At 34.6% G+C, this 20,133-nt stretch overlaps 1 protein-coding gene across 1 annotated transcript; it reads right to left on the minus strand.

Annotated features, from left to right (window-relative positions):
* Positions 1-14,070: 14,070 nt before the first annotated feature.
* Positions 14,071-14,814, minus strand: LOC123530487 (N-acylneuraminate cytidylyltransferase-like). The gene has a single exon (XM_045311262.2). It carries the CDS (start codon positions 14,812-14,814, stop codon positions 14,071-14,073), a length of 744 nt encoding a protein of 247 aa, XP_045167197.2.
* Between the last annotated feature and the right edge of the window lie 5,319 nt (positions 14,815-20,133).

The following is a 20,133-nucleotide window of genomic DNA, read 5'->3' on the forward strand; positions in this document are numbered from 1 at the left end:
CTTGGAGACTTTATCGTATCCAGACATACAGGGCATGGCAGCTAATAGTTAGGGCACAATAACTAAATTTACATTACACATTGCGGCAGTTTTCACTATTGCCCACTCGGCCAACGCGGCCGAGTGGTTAAGGTCGCTGACTTCAAATCACTTGCCCCTCACCGATGTGGGTTCGAGCCTCACTCGGGGCGTTGAATTTTTCGTGTGAGGAAGCCATCAAGCTGGCTTATGGAAGGTCGGTGGTTCTACCCATGTGCCCACTTGTGATGAAATAATGCAAAGAGGGGCACCTTGGGTCTTTCTCTACCATCAAAGCTGGAAAGTCAACATATGACCAATAATTGTGTCGGTGCGACGTTAAACTCAACAAAAACAAAACACTGGTTAATGGGTACAAGCTCACTCTATAAGTATTTAGATTCTGCTCGCGGTTGTCTGTGTCTGTCAGGACCGTATATTGTGCCAGTAATGGTTTCATGGTATTCAGTTTATGATTTACAAGGTTCAACTGATTGACATGATTTTTGAGCATTACTGAGACAAGGCCATGAGGTTAGCTTTATTTTTCAGTCACAAGTTGACATTCACAGGCTCCTCAGAGATCCTCAGTTGCAGATAGAGTAGATTTAAGGACTAGCCAAGAGAAATCTGTAATGTGACAGCGAAATGTGATGGCCCAGTCTGATTTGTTTCGTTGGATCACTTTTATGCAAGGATTTGTCATACTCTCTACTGATGGAGGAAACTGAAGCTTAGTGGAAAAAGTGGATATTGTAGTAACATGTAAGACACATTCAATTATTAAATTCAAGCTCTTACCTGTCTGGGTGCAATACTATCCCCAAGCTATATGGCACTTGAAAAAAAATGGAGAAAAACTGCTCAAAACATGCCCAAACTACAATCATTGCCACATGCAATGGAATCGTTCTATAAGAATGTCAAAAGAGCACATATACAGACATGCATATATGGAGGAGTGGTCAGGACGAAGACTCTTCATTTTTATGATGCTTTCAGTTTTGGATGGAGCATGGATCAAACTCTGTTAGGCTAGTACCAACGACAATCCCAGAGCGCCAGTATTGTCTTTAAGAAAATCCTTTGAGGTCGTGCATCAGAACGGACATGTGTAACATCCCGCTATAGTTGGTCTGTGGCTCACCTCACCTGCACAATCTTCTATAACTGCCACAAAACTAGTAACTGTTGACATAGAAGGTTGGAGGATATAGACGAATACTCGGTAATGTAGATGATGATTCCAGTGGTCCTGTTGGAGGATATAGACGAATACTCGGTAATGTAGATGATGATTCCAGTGGTCCTGACGGAGACTACGAAAACTGGACAAATATATAAATGACAATAGTTCAACAGCTCTTTGGGAAAGTCAAACTAATAATTTAATACATAAATAATTGAGAACTACTATCATTACGAGCATTTGATCGCAAATTTTACTATGTTCTTTCAAATACTTTTGTTGAAATTGTAATGCTTTTGAATAAGAGCATCCATTCCATCCAACTCTTTCTTATAAAATTACTGTAGAAACATTCAAAGTGTAATAAACATGTTCAAATTATTATAAATACCCAGAAATGGTACAGTGATCTAGTTTCTTTTCTTCAACCGAATACATGCTTTCTATGTTTTCCCCTTAAATCCCAGAAAAAGCCAACATTGGATGCACATTTAATCCCAGACTGGATTAATTTAAATCCGGGTTTCAAGCACATACAGATCCAACATTGAACCCAGAAACAGCCCATGGTGGCACGAAAAAGCAGTCCATAATTCCAGTTTCAAATACCATCTTGGGCCATTTTAATGTTTGCCCATCTTGAGCCAAGACAGAAAACATTATTGAGCCTTTATTTCTTCAAGATTAAAAAATGATCGAAAACCTATTTCTTCGTTTTATTTGTCAGCGATTTGTCGTTTTTAAAGTGACATTTTTGTGATCTGTCAAAACATAGATAATAAGAGCACCGCAAAAAAATGCCCGAAGATACAATTTGACCTCTAAGTGCAACCTTGGCCATAAATCGACCCATCCGCTCTGCACGTCGTCTTGATGTGGTGAACATTTGAGCCAATTTTCTTTAAAATCCTTCAAGCAGTTCAACAGTTACAGAGCGGGCAGGAAACATAGTCATATGGCATTTGACCCCTAAGTGTGACCTTGACCTTGAAGCGAGCCATCCAAAACATGCGTTTTACAGGTTGTCGCGATATGGTGAACATTTGTCTCAATCTTCTTCGAAATCCTTCAAGATGTTCATGACAGATAGACGGACACCGGTGTCAGCGCATAAATCGCCCCCTTCGGAGGTATAAAAATCGAATAGGATTGTTTAATTGCAGCTGTCTTTGTGCATAATATCTCCTTGCGTTTTTTTTTTGTTTTTTTTTTTTTTTTTTTTTTTTTTGTAAACGTAAAATGTGTGCTTTTAGCTCACAGAAATACTTTAGAAACGCAACTAAGAGATATACAACAATGACACACAATTGACTGCTATATTGATATTATTTTCAAATCTGTTAAGTACCTTCTATCATTCCTGGAAGCTTTGCGTTATTATTTTGTTATTATTTTGAAACATGAATCGTCATTATCAGTTATCACAAAATAATGCAACACAATTCTATTCTTTGTATAACTTCTATTGTTAGAATTGGTTTATCTGTATTTTGATGTTTTTGGTCAGTTTGTAGACGCGAGTCAACCAACAACTGGAAATAGTCAACAACCTCTTCAACCTGTTGTTCAAACAACTTGCGACAAACCCTGACTTTTGATATTTCCAATATTATCCCATCAATAAGTACAAATACAACTTTTGAGAAAACAGAGCCATTCAATGATCTTTGTTTAAGATTTTGCAATTCATTAAGGTATAAGACCCCTAAAAGTAATGTTTAAAAAATGGCATTTGCTTGATATATTTTTACAGTTGACCGTGCTTCGCACTGTGTTGCAAATTTTTAAAAACTTTTACCGTGCCGTTTTTTTTTTATAAATTTTGTGTAATTTATGGTATTTCCTTAAGCTCAAGAAAAGACAAATTTCAAAGTGGCGGCCTTTATCCAAAACGTTTGCAGAGAATTCATTATCCCATTATTTTTAGCTCACCTGAGCAATGCTCAGGGTGAGCTATTGTGATCACGCTGTGTTCGTCGTCCGTCGTGCGTTCGTGCTTCCGTCCGTCGTCAACAATTCTGTTTAAAAGACATCTCCTCCTTAACGTCTGAATGGATTTTGATGAAACTTTGCATGGTTGTTCTTTGGATAGTCCTCTACCAAAGTTATTCCAATGATTCCGCTTGGTTGCATACAGGGGCCACCAGAGCTAAAAAAAGAAGAGAAAAATCTTCAAACGACATCTCCTAAACCGATGGTGGGATTTTGAAATAATTTCACTAAAAATGGTCCTTATGTCACCCTCTACCAAGATTATCAAATTATATTGATTTGTCAAAAAACATGGCCACCAGAGCTAAAAATATAAAAGCCTTCAACTGATATTCCTCCTAAACCGATGGTTTGATTTTGAAATAATTTCACCCTCTAAAAAGATTGTTCAAATTATATTGATTCGTCAAAACACATGGCCGCCAGAGGGCGTGGTCACTTTTCCCGATATGTATATAGTAAAAACTTTAAAAATCTTCTTGTGTGAAACTACTTGCCCGATTTTTGAATAATTTTTCACAAATGGTCCTTATGTCACCCTCTACCAAGATTATCAAATTATATTGATTTGTCAAAAAAACATGGCCACCAGAGCTAAAAATAGAAAAGCCTTCAAATGATATTCCTCCTAAATCGATGGTTTGATTTTGAAATAATTTCACCCTCTACCAAGATTGTTCAAATTATTTTGATTCGTCAAAGAACATGGCCGCCAGATGGCGTGGTTACTTTTCCATTTATGTATATAGTGGAAACTTTAAAAAAATTCTTGTGTGACACTACTAGCCCGATTTTAGAATAATTTTACACAAATAGTCCTTGTGTGACCCTCTACCAATATTGTTCAAACTATTCCGATTTGTCAAAAATAATGGCTGCCAGGGGGCGTGGTCACTTTTCCCTTTATGTATACCATACTTGTCCAAATTATTGCCCTAAGGTCAAAAGATGGCCACATCCCGGTATCTAACATATATTTATATTAGGAACTTTGAAAATCTTCTTCTCTGAATCAATAATTGCTACAGCTTTTTTTGATTCATCAAAAACATGGCTGCCAGGTTAGGTGGTCACTTTTCTTCTCTGAATCAATGATAGCTAGAGCCTTGATATTTGGCATGTGATATCAGATTTGTAACGTCTACCGTAATTTTTTTCAAATTATTGCCCTAGGTTCAAAAGTGTGTATGACATGTATGTAATAAAGGTTAACATAGAAGAAACCTAACTCTGTACTTATACAAGCACACTTGAAGCCTTGAACACAGGAGAGCGCTTTAGGGTCAATGACCCTCTTGTTTATGAGAGAAACTATTGGTGAACAATTATTATAAAACTTAAATTAAAACTGTCAATATCATTTTTCTAGGGTGCCTCAAGTAAACGGATTAAATTCTAACTCCAACATTGAAAAAATAAGGTCGAATCCAGCGGAACTGTTTTGAATTTTGCTCACTTCATTGAAAAATAACCTTGGGGCAGAAGTAAAACCTACCTACATTTCTTCCACAATATGTAATCTAAAGAATGAAGGCAAAATAGAGAACTTTTACCGCAATTAACTCAATATTTTTAAAGATGTCTAACTGTACCCCTTCTGTTTCAGAGGTAAATTCATTTTGAACAGCAAGAAATCGCTTATCAAATGATTTTTTTCCGCTTTTGTACAATAAATTAATAACAAGTCTTGAAAGAAGTAAAAGTTACTAGAAAAAAGGAAAATAAGGGAGAAAAAATGGTCCAAGTGGGGCTTGAACCTATGTCTCCCCGCCCCCATGAAAATTGCAGTCAAAGTAGGTTTATGGTAGGAATTGAATACTCTTCAAAAATGAGGTACTCTATCATGGGCCTAATACCCTAATAGATATAGTCTTAGGTTTTATATTATATTTTATTGACATTTAATCTTAACAAATCAAAAACAGCTAGCGTAAATGGTGAAAATATTTCAACTATTCATTCGTATCATGTTACAGTACAACGGTTCATTATTGTGGAAAACGAATCTGCTATTCAATGGGTTCAATGATCACAGCATTAACTGTACCAAACAGTGATTTTATATCACTTGCCGAACTTTTAACTTTGTCATTTGCATACATTTTATTCACTTTTACCGCAACATCTTCAGATGTAATTTCAAATCATTTGTATGACCAGAAGTATGACGGATTTTGTCATGCATCCATAGTCAGAAGGATAAAAAACTTGATCATAGTTCCCGCATCTCGAACAGGTAATTGTTATTTGCTCATCCCTCATGACGCAACATGGTCAGAATCTTTCCGTTGTATATCTAAGCTCACGACTAAATATCGTAGCAAAGGTAAAATGGATTGCCATGTTCTTGCATTAAAGCTATCTTAACGATTGAAAATGTTTGTAGATTTGTATCAATGACATCATATTGAGTCACTTTCGTCTTGAAATGGATAATGTGGTTCACATTGTAATAATATCAGCTCGTTTTTGTGTTTAAACTCTTCTGAGGTCAATTTTATCTACAGTAGTCATATCCGACATTTATAATCACTAACTGGATTGCGCATTTTCAACATGTATATATTACCTATTCAAAGCAACATATTTAGTCATATCTTTTATTGAAAAGAAACGATTTATAGATCTCATCTTATCTTATTGGTACAGTTCCATTTTACAAACTAAATGTCAATAGGTAATTCACGTAATGATCGCCGTATGATTCAAAAATATAGTTCTTTAATTAATATGCTTTTTTGAAACACATCTGCTAAAATGTCTACATGAGCTTAAATCTAGATATTTAGTCTACACAGGGATATATATGCTTGTCGCAAATGGTCATCCATTTTATAACATATTGTCTTTTAAAGGGATAGGCATGGCACCACAAATATTGAAATATGAATCAACGGATTTGATACCATGTTCTTCCAAAATGTTGACACAATCCTTGTGCTTATCAATAAAGCCATTAACAAACACATCATCAAGCGATAAAGCTTTCTTTATTTTTGCAAGACTTCTCACTAAATTGAAGGCATCTGTAGATCTGAAACTTGTCGAAACTTCCGGTTCAAGTAGCAAACGTATGTCTGCATCTTTTACAATATTTCCATTCATATATAATCCAGTAGTAATGCCAGTACCAAAAACTAAAAGCAGTATATTCTTTTGCTGTATATTATTTTTACGAACCAATTTCATGACAGCACTTTCACCATCGACTTCCATTTTGATACTTTTTCCATCGACGACCTTCGGAAAGATGGTGCCTTTCAAGAAAGGAATTTTTTCTGATCCTTCCAAAACAAGATAATTTCTTTCTTCCTCGATGATATTTCCAACGATGCTTATGTAAATCTCGCTTTCATACATTTGTTTTATCTGGTCCAAAATGAATGATTTCAGTTGGTTTTCCGACCCACATAAAGTTTGAGTACTCCATTGTTCGGTGTTGTAATTGGATTTTAATCGAACAGAAGTTTCATCAACACCAATAAAAGCAGTAAGCGTCAGAGACACCAGGGCTGATGCGCGTTGGAAATCTTCTTCTGTGTCAATATCACACACCGGATGTTTTATCACCATGGTCTGACACGGCATTGTTGGTATTGATTTTGTTTTGAGAAAATCGGCCACATGAATGACATAGATACCGCCATCTATAGCAAATGTCTTGGAGTCTTGTCTAGGTGTTTTCTTTGTCCACAATGGCTTATTGTCTTCATATAAATAAACATGTGCTGGCTGCACACTGATGCAACCTTTACCAGAGGCACTGATTCGCAACGCTTCTTCAATATCTTTGGACGTAGTTGTCGGTGAAGTTGCCTGCAGAAGAACAACTGTTGCAATATCTGGACGAGTTTTGACAAACTCCATAACAACGTCTTCTGTCGGTGATTTGTCTGTAGCCGTTTCCTTTGAACGCTTGTGCACTTTAACACCTGGCGGAGCTAGTTCAGCATAATGATCACTGTCTGTTGATATCCACACCTCATTCAAAGAGGAAACTTTTAGAGCCTGCAAAACTACATGATGAAAAAGTGGTTTACCGTTAAGTATTCGGATATTCTTATTTGGGACACCTTTCGATCCCGAACGGATAGGCGTGAATGACACGATCATTGTTAATGCAATTAGGGCGTTTAATCTTTTTATTGTTATTCCATTGTTATCCGTTTAATATAATAAATATTGTCTTCTTTTGCTACGATATCTGTAATATTACAATGAACGTTTTATTATATGATATACCTTGCTGAACACGATCGTCGTTTTGATCTGGATCGATGAACAAGATGTTATTCGAACCGTATATTTGGAAATGATTTATGTTTCCTTTTCAATACATATCAGACGATAATAAATTTTTATGGATGTGTTTAACATGAGTTGCATTCATTTAATTTAAGCTCGAGTGTTATTACATACAGTCCTTCATATAAATCAATCTGATTAAAACCATCTCCTCTTAACGCTGCGCATACATTTCTTAAGGAAGATCGAGTACTTTTGTCGGGTTGCCAGATAAATATACTCGCAAATCACAATGACGATTGCTAAAATATGTCTATTAATCAGGACGTAAACCTTTAATCAAACACAGAATCTAAAATTAAAACAAGTTGCGAAGATGGCTCAGAAAATTATAAGACTTTAAATTAAAAAAGCGTGTAAAAGCAGCTTAATGTATAACATGATGCTTAATGAAATCTAATTGACGTCACAAATGACGTCACACATCCGATATGAAAGTTGAAGGTTAATATGGAAAAATATTGACGTTTCAGGTTCCATTGAAACTTAACAGAGTTTCTAAGTGAGTATGTAATAATATGGAGTTATCACTCATATTTCAAACTGATTTCAACATTGTTTCAATATAAGGAACTCAGTATATTCTAGGTTGTTCTGTACAAAATTTAATTCTACAGAAGCGTCAGCACTGAGAATACATTTACAACATATAAGCTATGTTAGACATGTTATTTATATTTGCTATTTGTCTTCAATTGCTTCTGCCTTTCTAGGAATATTTCAGTACTTATTCGATATGTGTTAGTTATAAAACGTCAATTTATTCGATAATAAGTTCATGCAATTTCTGACCCTCTACCATGCCTGATTTGAGAACAAAGTGACACTATACTTTCTAATATTAGTACAGCTATGAAAAGTGAAAAAAATAATTCCCCAAGAATAATTATAAACAATGATTGCATTAAATTGCAAAGAACTTGATTCGATTTGTTATACAGAAATATATATATAAAGAATGAATCGTAACAAAATAGAATCAATATAGATCTATTAGCTAAAAGTAAGCATGTCGGTATTGTCAACTTGTTTTTTATTCAGTTTCATGTTTTTATATTACGTGTATTGTCTTGTTTATTTGTGGTGTTTCTTTCCCTATTTCCACGCCCCTTTGCATTTATTCCCCCTTTCCTTTTACAATATGTGTGGTTGTGTTCCTACCATATGTTTGGCCAATGGCTGTTCCTGGGCGGTACCCAGCATAATTTCCTGCTTGTCTGATTGTTTACTTTGCTTTTTTTGCTTTGCGTGCGTGCGTGCTTGTGTATCACATCGTTGTTTGCGCTGATGAGGATGGCAGTGTAGGAATACAGCGTCTTTCTTGGAGCGTGGTTTTCGCTGTTGAATATCTTGCTCTTCTCCACTTTTCCAGACACATTATCCCTTTACTTCCGTTAATATTTTTTTTTTGTATTTTGCATGCAATTAAAATGTACTTGTTGTTTGATTTTTAGCTCCACTATTCGGAGAATAGCGGGGTGGCGGGGGGGGGGGCTATTCTACACGTCCCTGCGTCGGCGTCGGCGTCGGCGTCGGCGTCGGTTTCGGCGTGACCTTTCTTGGTTAAAGTTTTTCGGCAACCTTTGTTTTTTCTATCATATCTTCGTTACTATTTCTTTTATCTTACTGTAGCTTCACATAAACATTGTCCAATATACAAACAAAGTATGTGTAGGGTCTGAGCCCATTATACCCAAGGCCAAGGTCACTAAGGTGTTATACTTAGGTTATTTTTAAGGTTAATGTTTCTCGGCAACCTTTGTTTTTCTGTCATATCTTTGTTACTATTGCTTATATTTTACTGTTACTTTAGATAAACATTTGCGCAGCATACAAACAAAGTATGTGCAGGGGTTGGGCCTATTATACCAAAAGTCAAGGTCACAAAGTTTTTATACTTGGAATTATTCTCATGTTAAATTTTTCGAAAGCTTCGTTTATAGACACATCTTTGGTACTTTAAAAGATGATGACTTGAAATTAAAAATATTTCTTTATAATCATCATCACTATGTGTGGTTACAAACCCCATAACTCTCATTGTATTTTTGACAGAATTATGCCCCTTTTTTACTTAAAGTTTTTTTTTTGCAATCTTCGCTTTCTGGATATAACTTTAATGCAATATAAGATAAAGACTTGAAACTTAAAATGTATCTTTATCATCATCATCTGCATGTGTGGTAACAATCCCCATAACTCTGGTTTGTATTTTTGACAGAATTATGCCTCTTTCATACTTATCTTTTTTTAACAAACTTCGTTTTCTGGACATAACCTTGGTACTATATAAGATAATGACTTGAACTCAAAATATATCTTTACCATCATCATCTACATGTGTGGTAACAATCCCAATAACTCTAATTTGTGTTCTTGACAGAATTATGCCCCTTGGTGTAATTTCCTTTTAAAGTAGGGGTCTCTTATTGAGACACATATTCATTTTACTGTCAAATAGCCGAATAGTGGAGCGCGCTGTCTTACGGACTGCTCTTGTAGAAGCAACCTGTCTGTTATATCTAACCGCTACAATTTTTCGCGGGCCTTCTTCACGATGTATGGCTTGTGCTTGTGGCGCTCTGTATTTCTGGGAAATCTACCCTATCCTTCTATATTTTTAAGGTCATCCACATATTTTCCTAGCCTATTTTATTGCGTGTTAAAATAGTAAAAAAATATTTGAATTTTAAAACCAGCCACATTGCAAGGTAATGAAGTGGTATGAAAGTCAAATGAAATTTCTGTATTTCAGACAATAACTCTAACAAGGAGAAACGCGTCATAATTTTATGAATGTTCACGCGTATTGTACGTTTAAAAGCTAGAACGAATGGTCTTCTGCATAATGTTTCGACTGTTCTACAAGATGACGTTGGCTCGAAACCCCACATTTATGATACGTATAATAGAGTTACTATAACAGCAGCTCGGTCTGGGATGCTGTATTCGGCTCGAGTGGATTTTTGCCAGATCGGATCCCACGAGGAGTACAAGCGCCGAGTGTGATCCGACCTTGTAAAATCCACAAGAGCCGAATACAAAATCCCAGAATTAGCTACTGTTATAATGACCCTTTTATTATATACCTCTACGTTTTCGTTAATTGTTTTGTTATTGAACGAAATCTTCAGTGTTTATCGATATGAAAATGGAACTAAGTGAAGTTTTTAGGTGCGCAATATATAATAATATATTCAATATAATTGAAGATTTTTCATTTTGTCAGCGAATATTGCTGTTTTATTTTATGCTAACTGATGAAATACTAGTACCGAGTTTTGTCAGTGAGATTTAATCCATATCAGATATAGCTATGCCGATCTACTTGTACATTGTGTATAAAGTTTAAACTACTTGCTTAAAACAGGATGAAAAGTTCTTTATAGTATTTCTTGGCTCAAATTATGTTACTAAATGAGAATTTCATAACGTTATGCAGCAAGAAATAAAATAAAATAGAACTTTATGTCCTGTGCGTCTTTCTAACGCCACAACACGTCTGACGTCATATTCGTTTACGCGCGCTGAGATTTAATATTGTTGCAAAATGCAGATCTCAACGTTATTAAACATAAAATAAAAAGAAATCTTGTTTGTTTTTCGTGAATATAGAATATCTTCTCATTTTGAGATGAGATATTCACTCAAAACAAACAAATATCCTCTATATATTATAAGACAGGTTTCGTCTGTTGATGATTTCTCAGAAATACTTATTGCTATTTTACATGATAATATGCAAAAACTTTGTAAAGAAATATTTAGGATCCATATAGAGTTCAAACGTTTCAATCTCGTAATATGAATTCGAAAGTCACTTACAACACATGAATAGCACAATAGTAATAATAGAAATGCATAGTATAATATTGAAATATTTGTTATGCATTGTTCATTTTTCATAATGATGTTGTAGAATATTGCTTACTAATTATTGCATTGTATGACTGATGTCACAGTGATATTGCTGCCGGTACCCGTATGTAGCGTCATCTTACCTTCAGTCATGTCTGTCATTTTATTCATAATGTATCTTGTTGAAGCCTGTTAAAATGTTTTTCGTGTCCCATAAGTATTCAATAATCCTTCGCAAATACCATAAATATAATAAGATGATTAATCAAATGCAAGACTTACCCCCTAACTCAAAGGTTAAAGACGATTTGTGTCATATTTCGTGTCTGGTTAATAACTGGTATGTACATAAAGGGGTACTGAAATAACTTTATACAAACTTTCACCCTATCAAGTTAATGCAACCTTTCATGATAAAAAGAAATAAAATAAATACTTGAGGTATTTTACGGTACGTGAGAATTCCTATAGTTTTTTTCCTTTCATAGACTTTTTTAAAATTCACATATATGATAGGAAAATTTGTGCTGAAAACTATGAACGAATAAAAACAATAGGTCACCAGGCTTGTTTTTGTGAAAAATTGTTTTGAACACACCCACTGTTGCTGAAACTGTCAGCGATTTTTCAACATTTTCATAATTTTCTGCTTTTTTATAAATACCAACCAAAATATACATCCAGGCAGCACAATACGGTTTTTTCTTTTTACAGATTTTATTATATACTTATTTGATATCATAGTCATGTTTGTAATACTCTATCCTTACAATAATGGGTACAAATGAAAAAAAAAATTGTTTCATATTTACTTTTGTGAACTTTTTTCAATGAAAAATACCCATAGTGAAGAATATTTTTTTTAAATTTTGAAAAAACTCTTTCATAGAATTTTTTCTTTTTCTTCTTGTGTATAGATAATTGTATTGTGAGCATAAAAATGGCTAAAAATGTATGGGTCACCAGGCTAAATTTTATGTTAAGACCGCTAGAATACAACACATGTTCGGACGGAAATGGCGCGAACCTGGCCAAATTGATAACATGTATGTCTGCTAAAAGTTAAAAAAAAAGTTTTAAAAATTCTTAATTCTTTCTATAATTGAATACTAAATAATCTGAAAGGTGACATTGTCTTATCAGTACTAAGTCAATTATCTTACATTATATGAACAACACTGTCTTTGTACTAAAATGCGATGTGAAAACACAACCACAAAAATAGCAATATACCTGTCAGGCATGATACTTGTCAATACAACATAAACCAGTATCAACATTTGATTACTGATATAACTTATCAAAAATGTTATTTCATTCAAAATTCCTCATATTTAAGATTGTCGGTAACATGTTTCAACAAATGTTGACTTCAGTTCAGTTTTCCATAGAAAGTGTCGGCTGCGCAGAAAGATGCGCATAAAAAACTATAGGAATTCCCTTCAAGACCAGAGGATTTCCGAATTTTACAATGTATCCATGGTAAGAAGGATAAAACTTGATCCTGGTTCCCAGTTCTTAATCAATGCGAAGAAAAAGAATTGTATGTGTATGACGCAATGTGGTCAGAAACTTTAAGTCATGTTTCGTTCAACAACGGAACATCCTAGATGAGCAACTGCTGGGATAAATGGTATTCCCTTTTCCTAGCATAAAACTGTCTTTACGGTTGGAAATGTTTGTAGGCTGGTACGAACGAAGTCAAATAACGTCTCGCGTCGTCTTGAAATGGGTAGCGTGATGTGCATTGAAATAATGCAAGATCGTGAGCTAGATCCTCGCACTTATAATAGTAAAATCCGACATCGAGAATCACTTAACTGGATTACGCTTTTTGCAACATGTATAACCAATACAAGGCAACAAATTAAGTTATCCACCTTTGATAAAAACGAATTATAGAGCTCAGCTTATCCACTGGTACGGTTATGGTAAGCATAAATAGTTGTCAGTAGGTAACTCCTAACCGCCTAAATGATGGCCGTATAACTCAATAATTTAGTTCTTTGATAAATATGTTATTTGCAATAGATCTACCTCTTGTTAAAATGTCCGCTTGTGTTGATATCTAGATTTTTAGTTAACAACTGTACTAGCATATTTACATTATCGCTAAAATGTTCATCACCGTTGCTGATAACATCTAATTTCAGCAATCATCACTGATCGTATTAAGAGTTTTTGTCTTTTGAAGGAATAGGCATGGCACCACAAATATTGAAATATGGATCAACGGATTTGATACCATGTTCTTTCAAAATTTCGATGCAGTGCCTGTGCTTCTGGATAAAGCCACTGACAAACACGTCATCCAGTGATAAAGCTTTCTTTATTTTTGTAAGACTTCTCACTAACTTGAAGGCATCTGTAGATCTAAAACTTGTCAAAACTTCCGGTTCAAGTAGCAAACGTATTTCTGCATTCTTTACAATGTTTCCATTCATATATAATCCAGTAGTAATGCCAGTACCAAAAACTACAATAATTACATTCCTATTCTGTATATCATTCTTGCGAACCAATGTTACGACAGCACAATCGCTATTCACTTGCATTTTGATACTTTTTCCATCCACGAATTTCGGAAAGATGGTGCCTTTCAAGAAAGGAATTTTTTCTGATGCTTCCAAAACAAGATAATTTCCTCCTTCCTCGATGATATTTCCACCGATGCTTATGTAAATCTCGCTTTCATATATTTGTTTTACCTAGGCCAAAATGAATGATTTCAGTTGGTTTTCCGACCCACATAAAGTTTGAGTACTCCATTGTTCGGTGTTGTAATTGGATTTTAATCGAACAGAAGTTTCATCAACATCAATAAAAGCAGTAAGCGTCAGAGACACCAGGGCTGATGCGCGTTTGAAATCTTCTTCTGTGTCAATATCACACACCGGATGTTTTATCACCATGGTCTGACACGGCATTGTTGGTATTGAATTTGTTTTGAGAAAATCGGCTACATGAATGACATAGATACCGCCATCCACAGCAAATGTCTTGGAGTCTTGTCTAGGCGTTTTCTTTGTCCACAATGGCTTATTGTCTTCATATAAATAAACATTTGCTGGCTGCACACTGATGCAACCTTTACCAGAGGCACTGATTCGTAACGCTTCTTCAATATCTTTGGACGTAGTTGTCGGTGAAGTTGCCTGCAGAAGAACAACTGTAGCAATATCTGGACGAGTTTTGACAAACTCCATAACCACGTCTTCCGTCGGTGATTTGTCTGTAGCCGTTTCTGTTGAACGCTTGTGCACTTTAACACCTGGTGGAGCTAGCTCTGCATAATGATCGCTGTCTGTTGAGAACCATACTTCATTTAAAGAGGAAACTTTTAGAGCCTGCAAAACGACATGATGGAAAAGTGGTATACCATTAAGTATACGGATATTTTTATTTGGGACACCTTTCGATCCCGAACGAATAGGCGTGAATGACACTATCATTTTTTTGTGAAATTATAGCGTACACTCTTCTTTTTGTTTATCCGTTGTTATCCCTTTCATACACTTAAGCTTGTTTTTGTCTTTCGCTTCACCCAGTACACGCTTTTGTTAGTAGAAATTAACTGAACATACCTTGCCGAACACACTCATTTTATTGATCAAGATCGCTTAATTAGAAAGAAAAGATATCTATCGGACCATATGTTTCGAAAGGAAATATCTTTAAGCCTTATGAATTAGAAAGGACGTTAATTGCATTTCATTTTAAATTGAGCTTGAGTGCCTTTACATACAATTCTTTATAATTAAAATCATCTCCTATTAGTGGAGTATTCTCGCCAGAGTGTCAGATAAATGTACATGTACACGCAAATCACTATAACGGTCGCTTAATATATATATATATATATATATATATATATATATAGAGAGAGAGAGAGAGAGAGAGAGAGAGAGAGAGAGAGAGAGAGAGATATACAAGTAGACTAAGTTTTAAACTAGGTTAATTATAGGTCTAATAATGATGCTAAATGAAAATTATTTAATGATAATGAAATCGTTCAGTTTTGTATGTTTATGTTGAAAGATTGTTTTCAGTCTTAAGGTCTGAAAATGGCAATGACACTAATTTCGTCGAACTTTAAAGTTGCACTACTGATAGTGTGTGCATTATATTTATAAAATGAGCCGTGCCATGGGAAAACCAACATAGTGGCATTGCGACCAGCATGGATCCAGACCAGCCTGCGCATCCGCGCAGTCTGGTCAGGATCCATGCTGTTCGCTTTTAAAGCCTATTGAAATTGGAGAAACTGTTAGCGAACAGCATGGATCCTGACCAGACTGCGCGGATGCGCAGGCTGGTCAGGATCCATGCTGGTCGCAAACCCACTATGTTGGTTTTCTCATGGCACGGCTCAAATATGTTTTGCAGTGTCATCATTTATGTTTTAACAGTAAAACATATTCTCACAAGAGTTGTCACAGGAGACAGCGCGCTCGACTATTTCGATGCTGGATAGTGAAACGGTGCACATCTGAGGAAGCTGGAGCTGTCATTGGAGTGTTTAATGATTCCAATGGTGGATGTAGATATTGCACAATAGCTTGAGTCTGTGTCAAAAATATTAAGTTATAAGAGAGATAAAGATAAAATGTATCGAAACACTAAATAAGTATAATTCTAAGCAAAAATGGGACATAAAGAAATAACTAAGTTAAAGTGAAAATGCATCAAAATTAACCTTAAATTCTTAGTCAAAGGGGGCATAATTCATGAAATACTGGTGCAAGGGTTATGGCTCTTGCGTCATATGATGTGAGTGATGATGCTGAACAGCTGTTTTAAGTTTGAATCAAATCCATTTAGTAATAACTAAGATATAGTGAAAATGCATCAAAATTAACCTTAAATTCAAAGTAAAAGGGGGCATAATTTATGAAAAATTGGTGCCAGAGTTATGCACCTTGTGTCATATGATGTGGGTGATAAGGTGGAATAACTATTTTAAGTTTGAATCAAATCCATTATTAATAACTGAGATAGAGTGATAGTGCACCAAAACTTTAACCTGAAATTCTACGTAAAAGTGGGAGATAATTCATGAAATACTAGTGTGAGAGTTATGGCCCTTGTGTCATATGATGTGGGTGATGATGTGGAACAACTGCTTTCAGTTTGAATCAAATCCATTTAGTAATAATTAAGATAGAGTGAAAGTGCATCAAAACTTTAACCTGAAATTCTAAGTAAAAAGGGGTAATAATTCATGAAATATTGGTGTGAGAGTTATGGCCCTTGTGCCATATGTTGTGGTGAGGATGAGGAATAACTATTTCAAGTTTGAAACAAATCCATCAAGTAATTACAGAGATAAGGAGAAAAAAAGAGAAAGTGTAAAAAAATTTTTAACCAAGATGGGGACGCGGAAGGACGCCGACGCCGGGTTGAGTATCGCTTCGTATAGTTGAGCTAAAACGTGCGTCAAATTCGGCTGATGAAATGTTTCTTAGATATTCCATCTTTTTCAAAGTCCTATGTTAATGTGATATTTAATTTATAAGAGTACGTGGTGTAAGTTTTAGATTGCAATATCAGAAAATAACGCTGATGCACAATTTTAAGACTTTGCATTGCTTTCTTAAACAGTACATAGATGACCATTTTCGCAGTAATTAGAATTAAACATGGACACTATTAAAAATTTGCTATTTTACACGTATTATCATTACAATTCTTAAATTTTAGTGTTACTTCATATTACAATGTAACTATCCTGGAGATCGACCTTTCATCAGGTATTGCAGCTATTACAGCAGATAATGATATTTACTCAGAGGTTACCATTAATTTATAAAATTATTTTCATTTCTGTACGTCGAATACATTATTTTCATTTCTGTACGTCGAATACATTACTTATTCTACGCTATAGGGTTAAATGACGTTACGCCATCACTTCCGGTTTATCAAACGTGCCGAACTACCTTAATGTTCGTGAATAGATTCGCCTTAATGTTTGCGAATAGATTTGCGTTAGCTAGATAATTATCTGATTATCTAGTAAATGTTAGCGATTTTTCCAGTAAGATTAATATCTTAACACAAATGCCTAGACTGCCACCGGTTAAGTTATTTTTCACTTAAGACGTTCTTTTTCACATAACTTAAAGCGAATGGAATCGTGTTAGCAGTTATTTAACAATTGAAATACTCTGGACATAATCGCTTTTACATAATTTATGGATGATCTTCTTTTAATTATTATTCCTTTTAATCTTTTAGCAATATATTTACATGTATGTATATGTATGTATGTGTTCTTTATGTTTTTGTAAAGCATTTTTGAACGCACATATTTTGTATGAAAAGGGTGCTATATAAGTGTAGTATAATAATAATAATAAAAACGAATCTTATCTAGTTATAAAACTGAATAGTGGCTTAATGTCAGTTTCATTTGCATAGTAACAGTAGCTTAACTGCATGAAACGTACCAAGTTTCAGCTTGATAAAATCATTTCCAAAGTTTTATAGCATTTTCAGTAAAGCGTGTCCATTCAGTAATTTTCCACACACACAAAAAAAAACGTATTTTTCAGCTCTCTCTGCAATTCTGATGCACAAAAACTTCAAGTGAAAAGGGGGTGGGGGTGGAATTAAGACAATAAAGCTAAAACGAAGTGGGAGACTCCCGTGTTTTTCGCTCATTTTACAGTAAAATAAATTTATATGATGCTTTTAGTTTAAAATCTATGGGGCAGTTTATTCCACACTCATTAGTTATCCCGCTCGAAAACAATAATTTCGCATATTTTTTGCATAAAGTAAGTTTTCCTTCGACGAATACTTGTCGTTTTCGCTATTTTCTCCACCTGTGACAATGTTTTTATGTTTTTATTTAGAATATAAAGACGGTCTAAATTAATCTTAATTTGTGGTAGAATTTACACTTTTGTAAAATTGAAAGAAGAGGTTTCCTTTATAGAACTTTTTGTTATATACACTACAGTGAATATACTATGAATAGTTTCAATAGGGCGCTCATGATAGTATTTATTTTAATTATTTATGTTCCCAGTACAAAGCCATTCTCCATAAGAAACTGCCAACTTCCCAACATAAATCAGAGGTGGAGGACGAATGATTTCAGACACAGTGTATATATTCAGATGTGTTTTCAACAATATAATCACTTCAAGATCTATAGACGATGATTTAAACAGAAAACCTAAGCATTATCTTTAATTTTCGTAAAAAGTAATTAAAAAAGATAAGTGGTAATTATAGGTCTAACTATTAATGAATTAACACGGATGACTGAATGAAAGAAAACATCATTCATCTGAAGAAGAAAAACTGATAAAAGTGAACTTTACGACATCGAATCTTTCCTGTTAAAAATCGTTTCCCAAGAGCAATGAAGGCTCAGACCGTACAGTGAGAAAAAAATCGTAGCAATATCGGTATAAATATTATATATCTGGTGGTTGCACCAAAACTATATAAAACCTGTTTTGACCGCGTGTCAGCTGTTAGACCTATCCCTCTGTAAGGAGCTGGAAAAATCTGTCCAAGCATTCCTCAAGCACACAACAGTTACTCATTCGTGGGAATCCTTAGTTCTATAAACAATGTAAATAACCAATTTAATATATATATATATATATATATATATATATATATATAATTATCTGTTTTATTAAGGAAACGCACTCGGGCCTCAATAAGGACATAGCCATTGCCACTTAATTAAATATAGAAAATTTCCTTGATGTACATGTACTTTGCTTTTATCAGTTCGAAAAATGCAGAATGTTTTTTTTTCTCATGAATGGGATCTTCTTCTGTTTCCGATTAAAGTTATCATAATCTGCTGGGTAAATCAAATCTTTATCAAATAGCACAGATCCGTGAAATTATTATCAATGTGGACGCTGTCTTTGTGCTTTGATAAATAAGATATGATATCACAATGACGCGTGCGTTCAAGAAAAAGCAACCTGGACCCAGTTGTTCCAAACTTTAACGGTCGATTCAAAATAAGTCTTGTTGGAAAACACTAGTACGATGTTTTAATTCTACTGTAAAGACAATTTAGTGTTAATAATCATTAACTCATATATTTGTTTTTCTAAGTTTTCTAAAATGTGGAAATGTAACCATATTAGTTAAGCGACCGTTAGCTTAATCGCCTTCAACAGTTTCAAACAACTGGCTCCAGTTGCGATTCATGTTTGAAACATTCATGTAACGTCCTGAATTGTTACTTCTATAACACACTACTGGTGCTGTAGCATTTTGCCCGATTTTCAAGACATGCATTATAGGATGTAACACCCGTAACATCATTTCAGTTGTAACATCCTTGTAACAACAATGTAACACTTTATAACTTCTATGTCTACTTGTCAAACTTTCTTCAGATCTGGCCAACCAACTGAGGTAAAGTTCCATGGACTATAAATCAATGCACACATGTAAACCTTAACAGTCAAGATAGTTCTGCTGCGACTAAAGATTTTAATTAGGTAAATAAGACAATAACTGAATTAAGCTAGTTACCTACTACTGAGGGAAGCCATATCATTCGGTATAATGGTATTATTTCGTAGAAGCACTCAATTCCGATTTAAAGTAAAATAGAACATAATAATTTTTTTTTCCGAAATGGGCCATTTCTGGCATTACATTTATAACAATTGTTGAACAAATAAAACAAATAAATTACTCCCAAAAGCATAAAATGAGTTACCAGGTGAATATTAAAAATACTGGTAGCCTAAATATTATCAGTGATATGTTAGGGAAGGGAGAGA

This window comes from Mercenaria mercenaria, chromosome 13 (genome assembly GCF_021730395.1).
Source record: "Mercenaria mercenaria strain notata chromosome 13, MADL_Memer_1, whole genome shotgun sequence".
Lineage (NCBI taxonomy): Eukaryota > Metazoa > Mollusca > Bivalvia > Venerida > Veneridae > Mercenaria > Mercenaria mercenaria.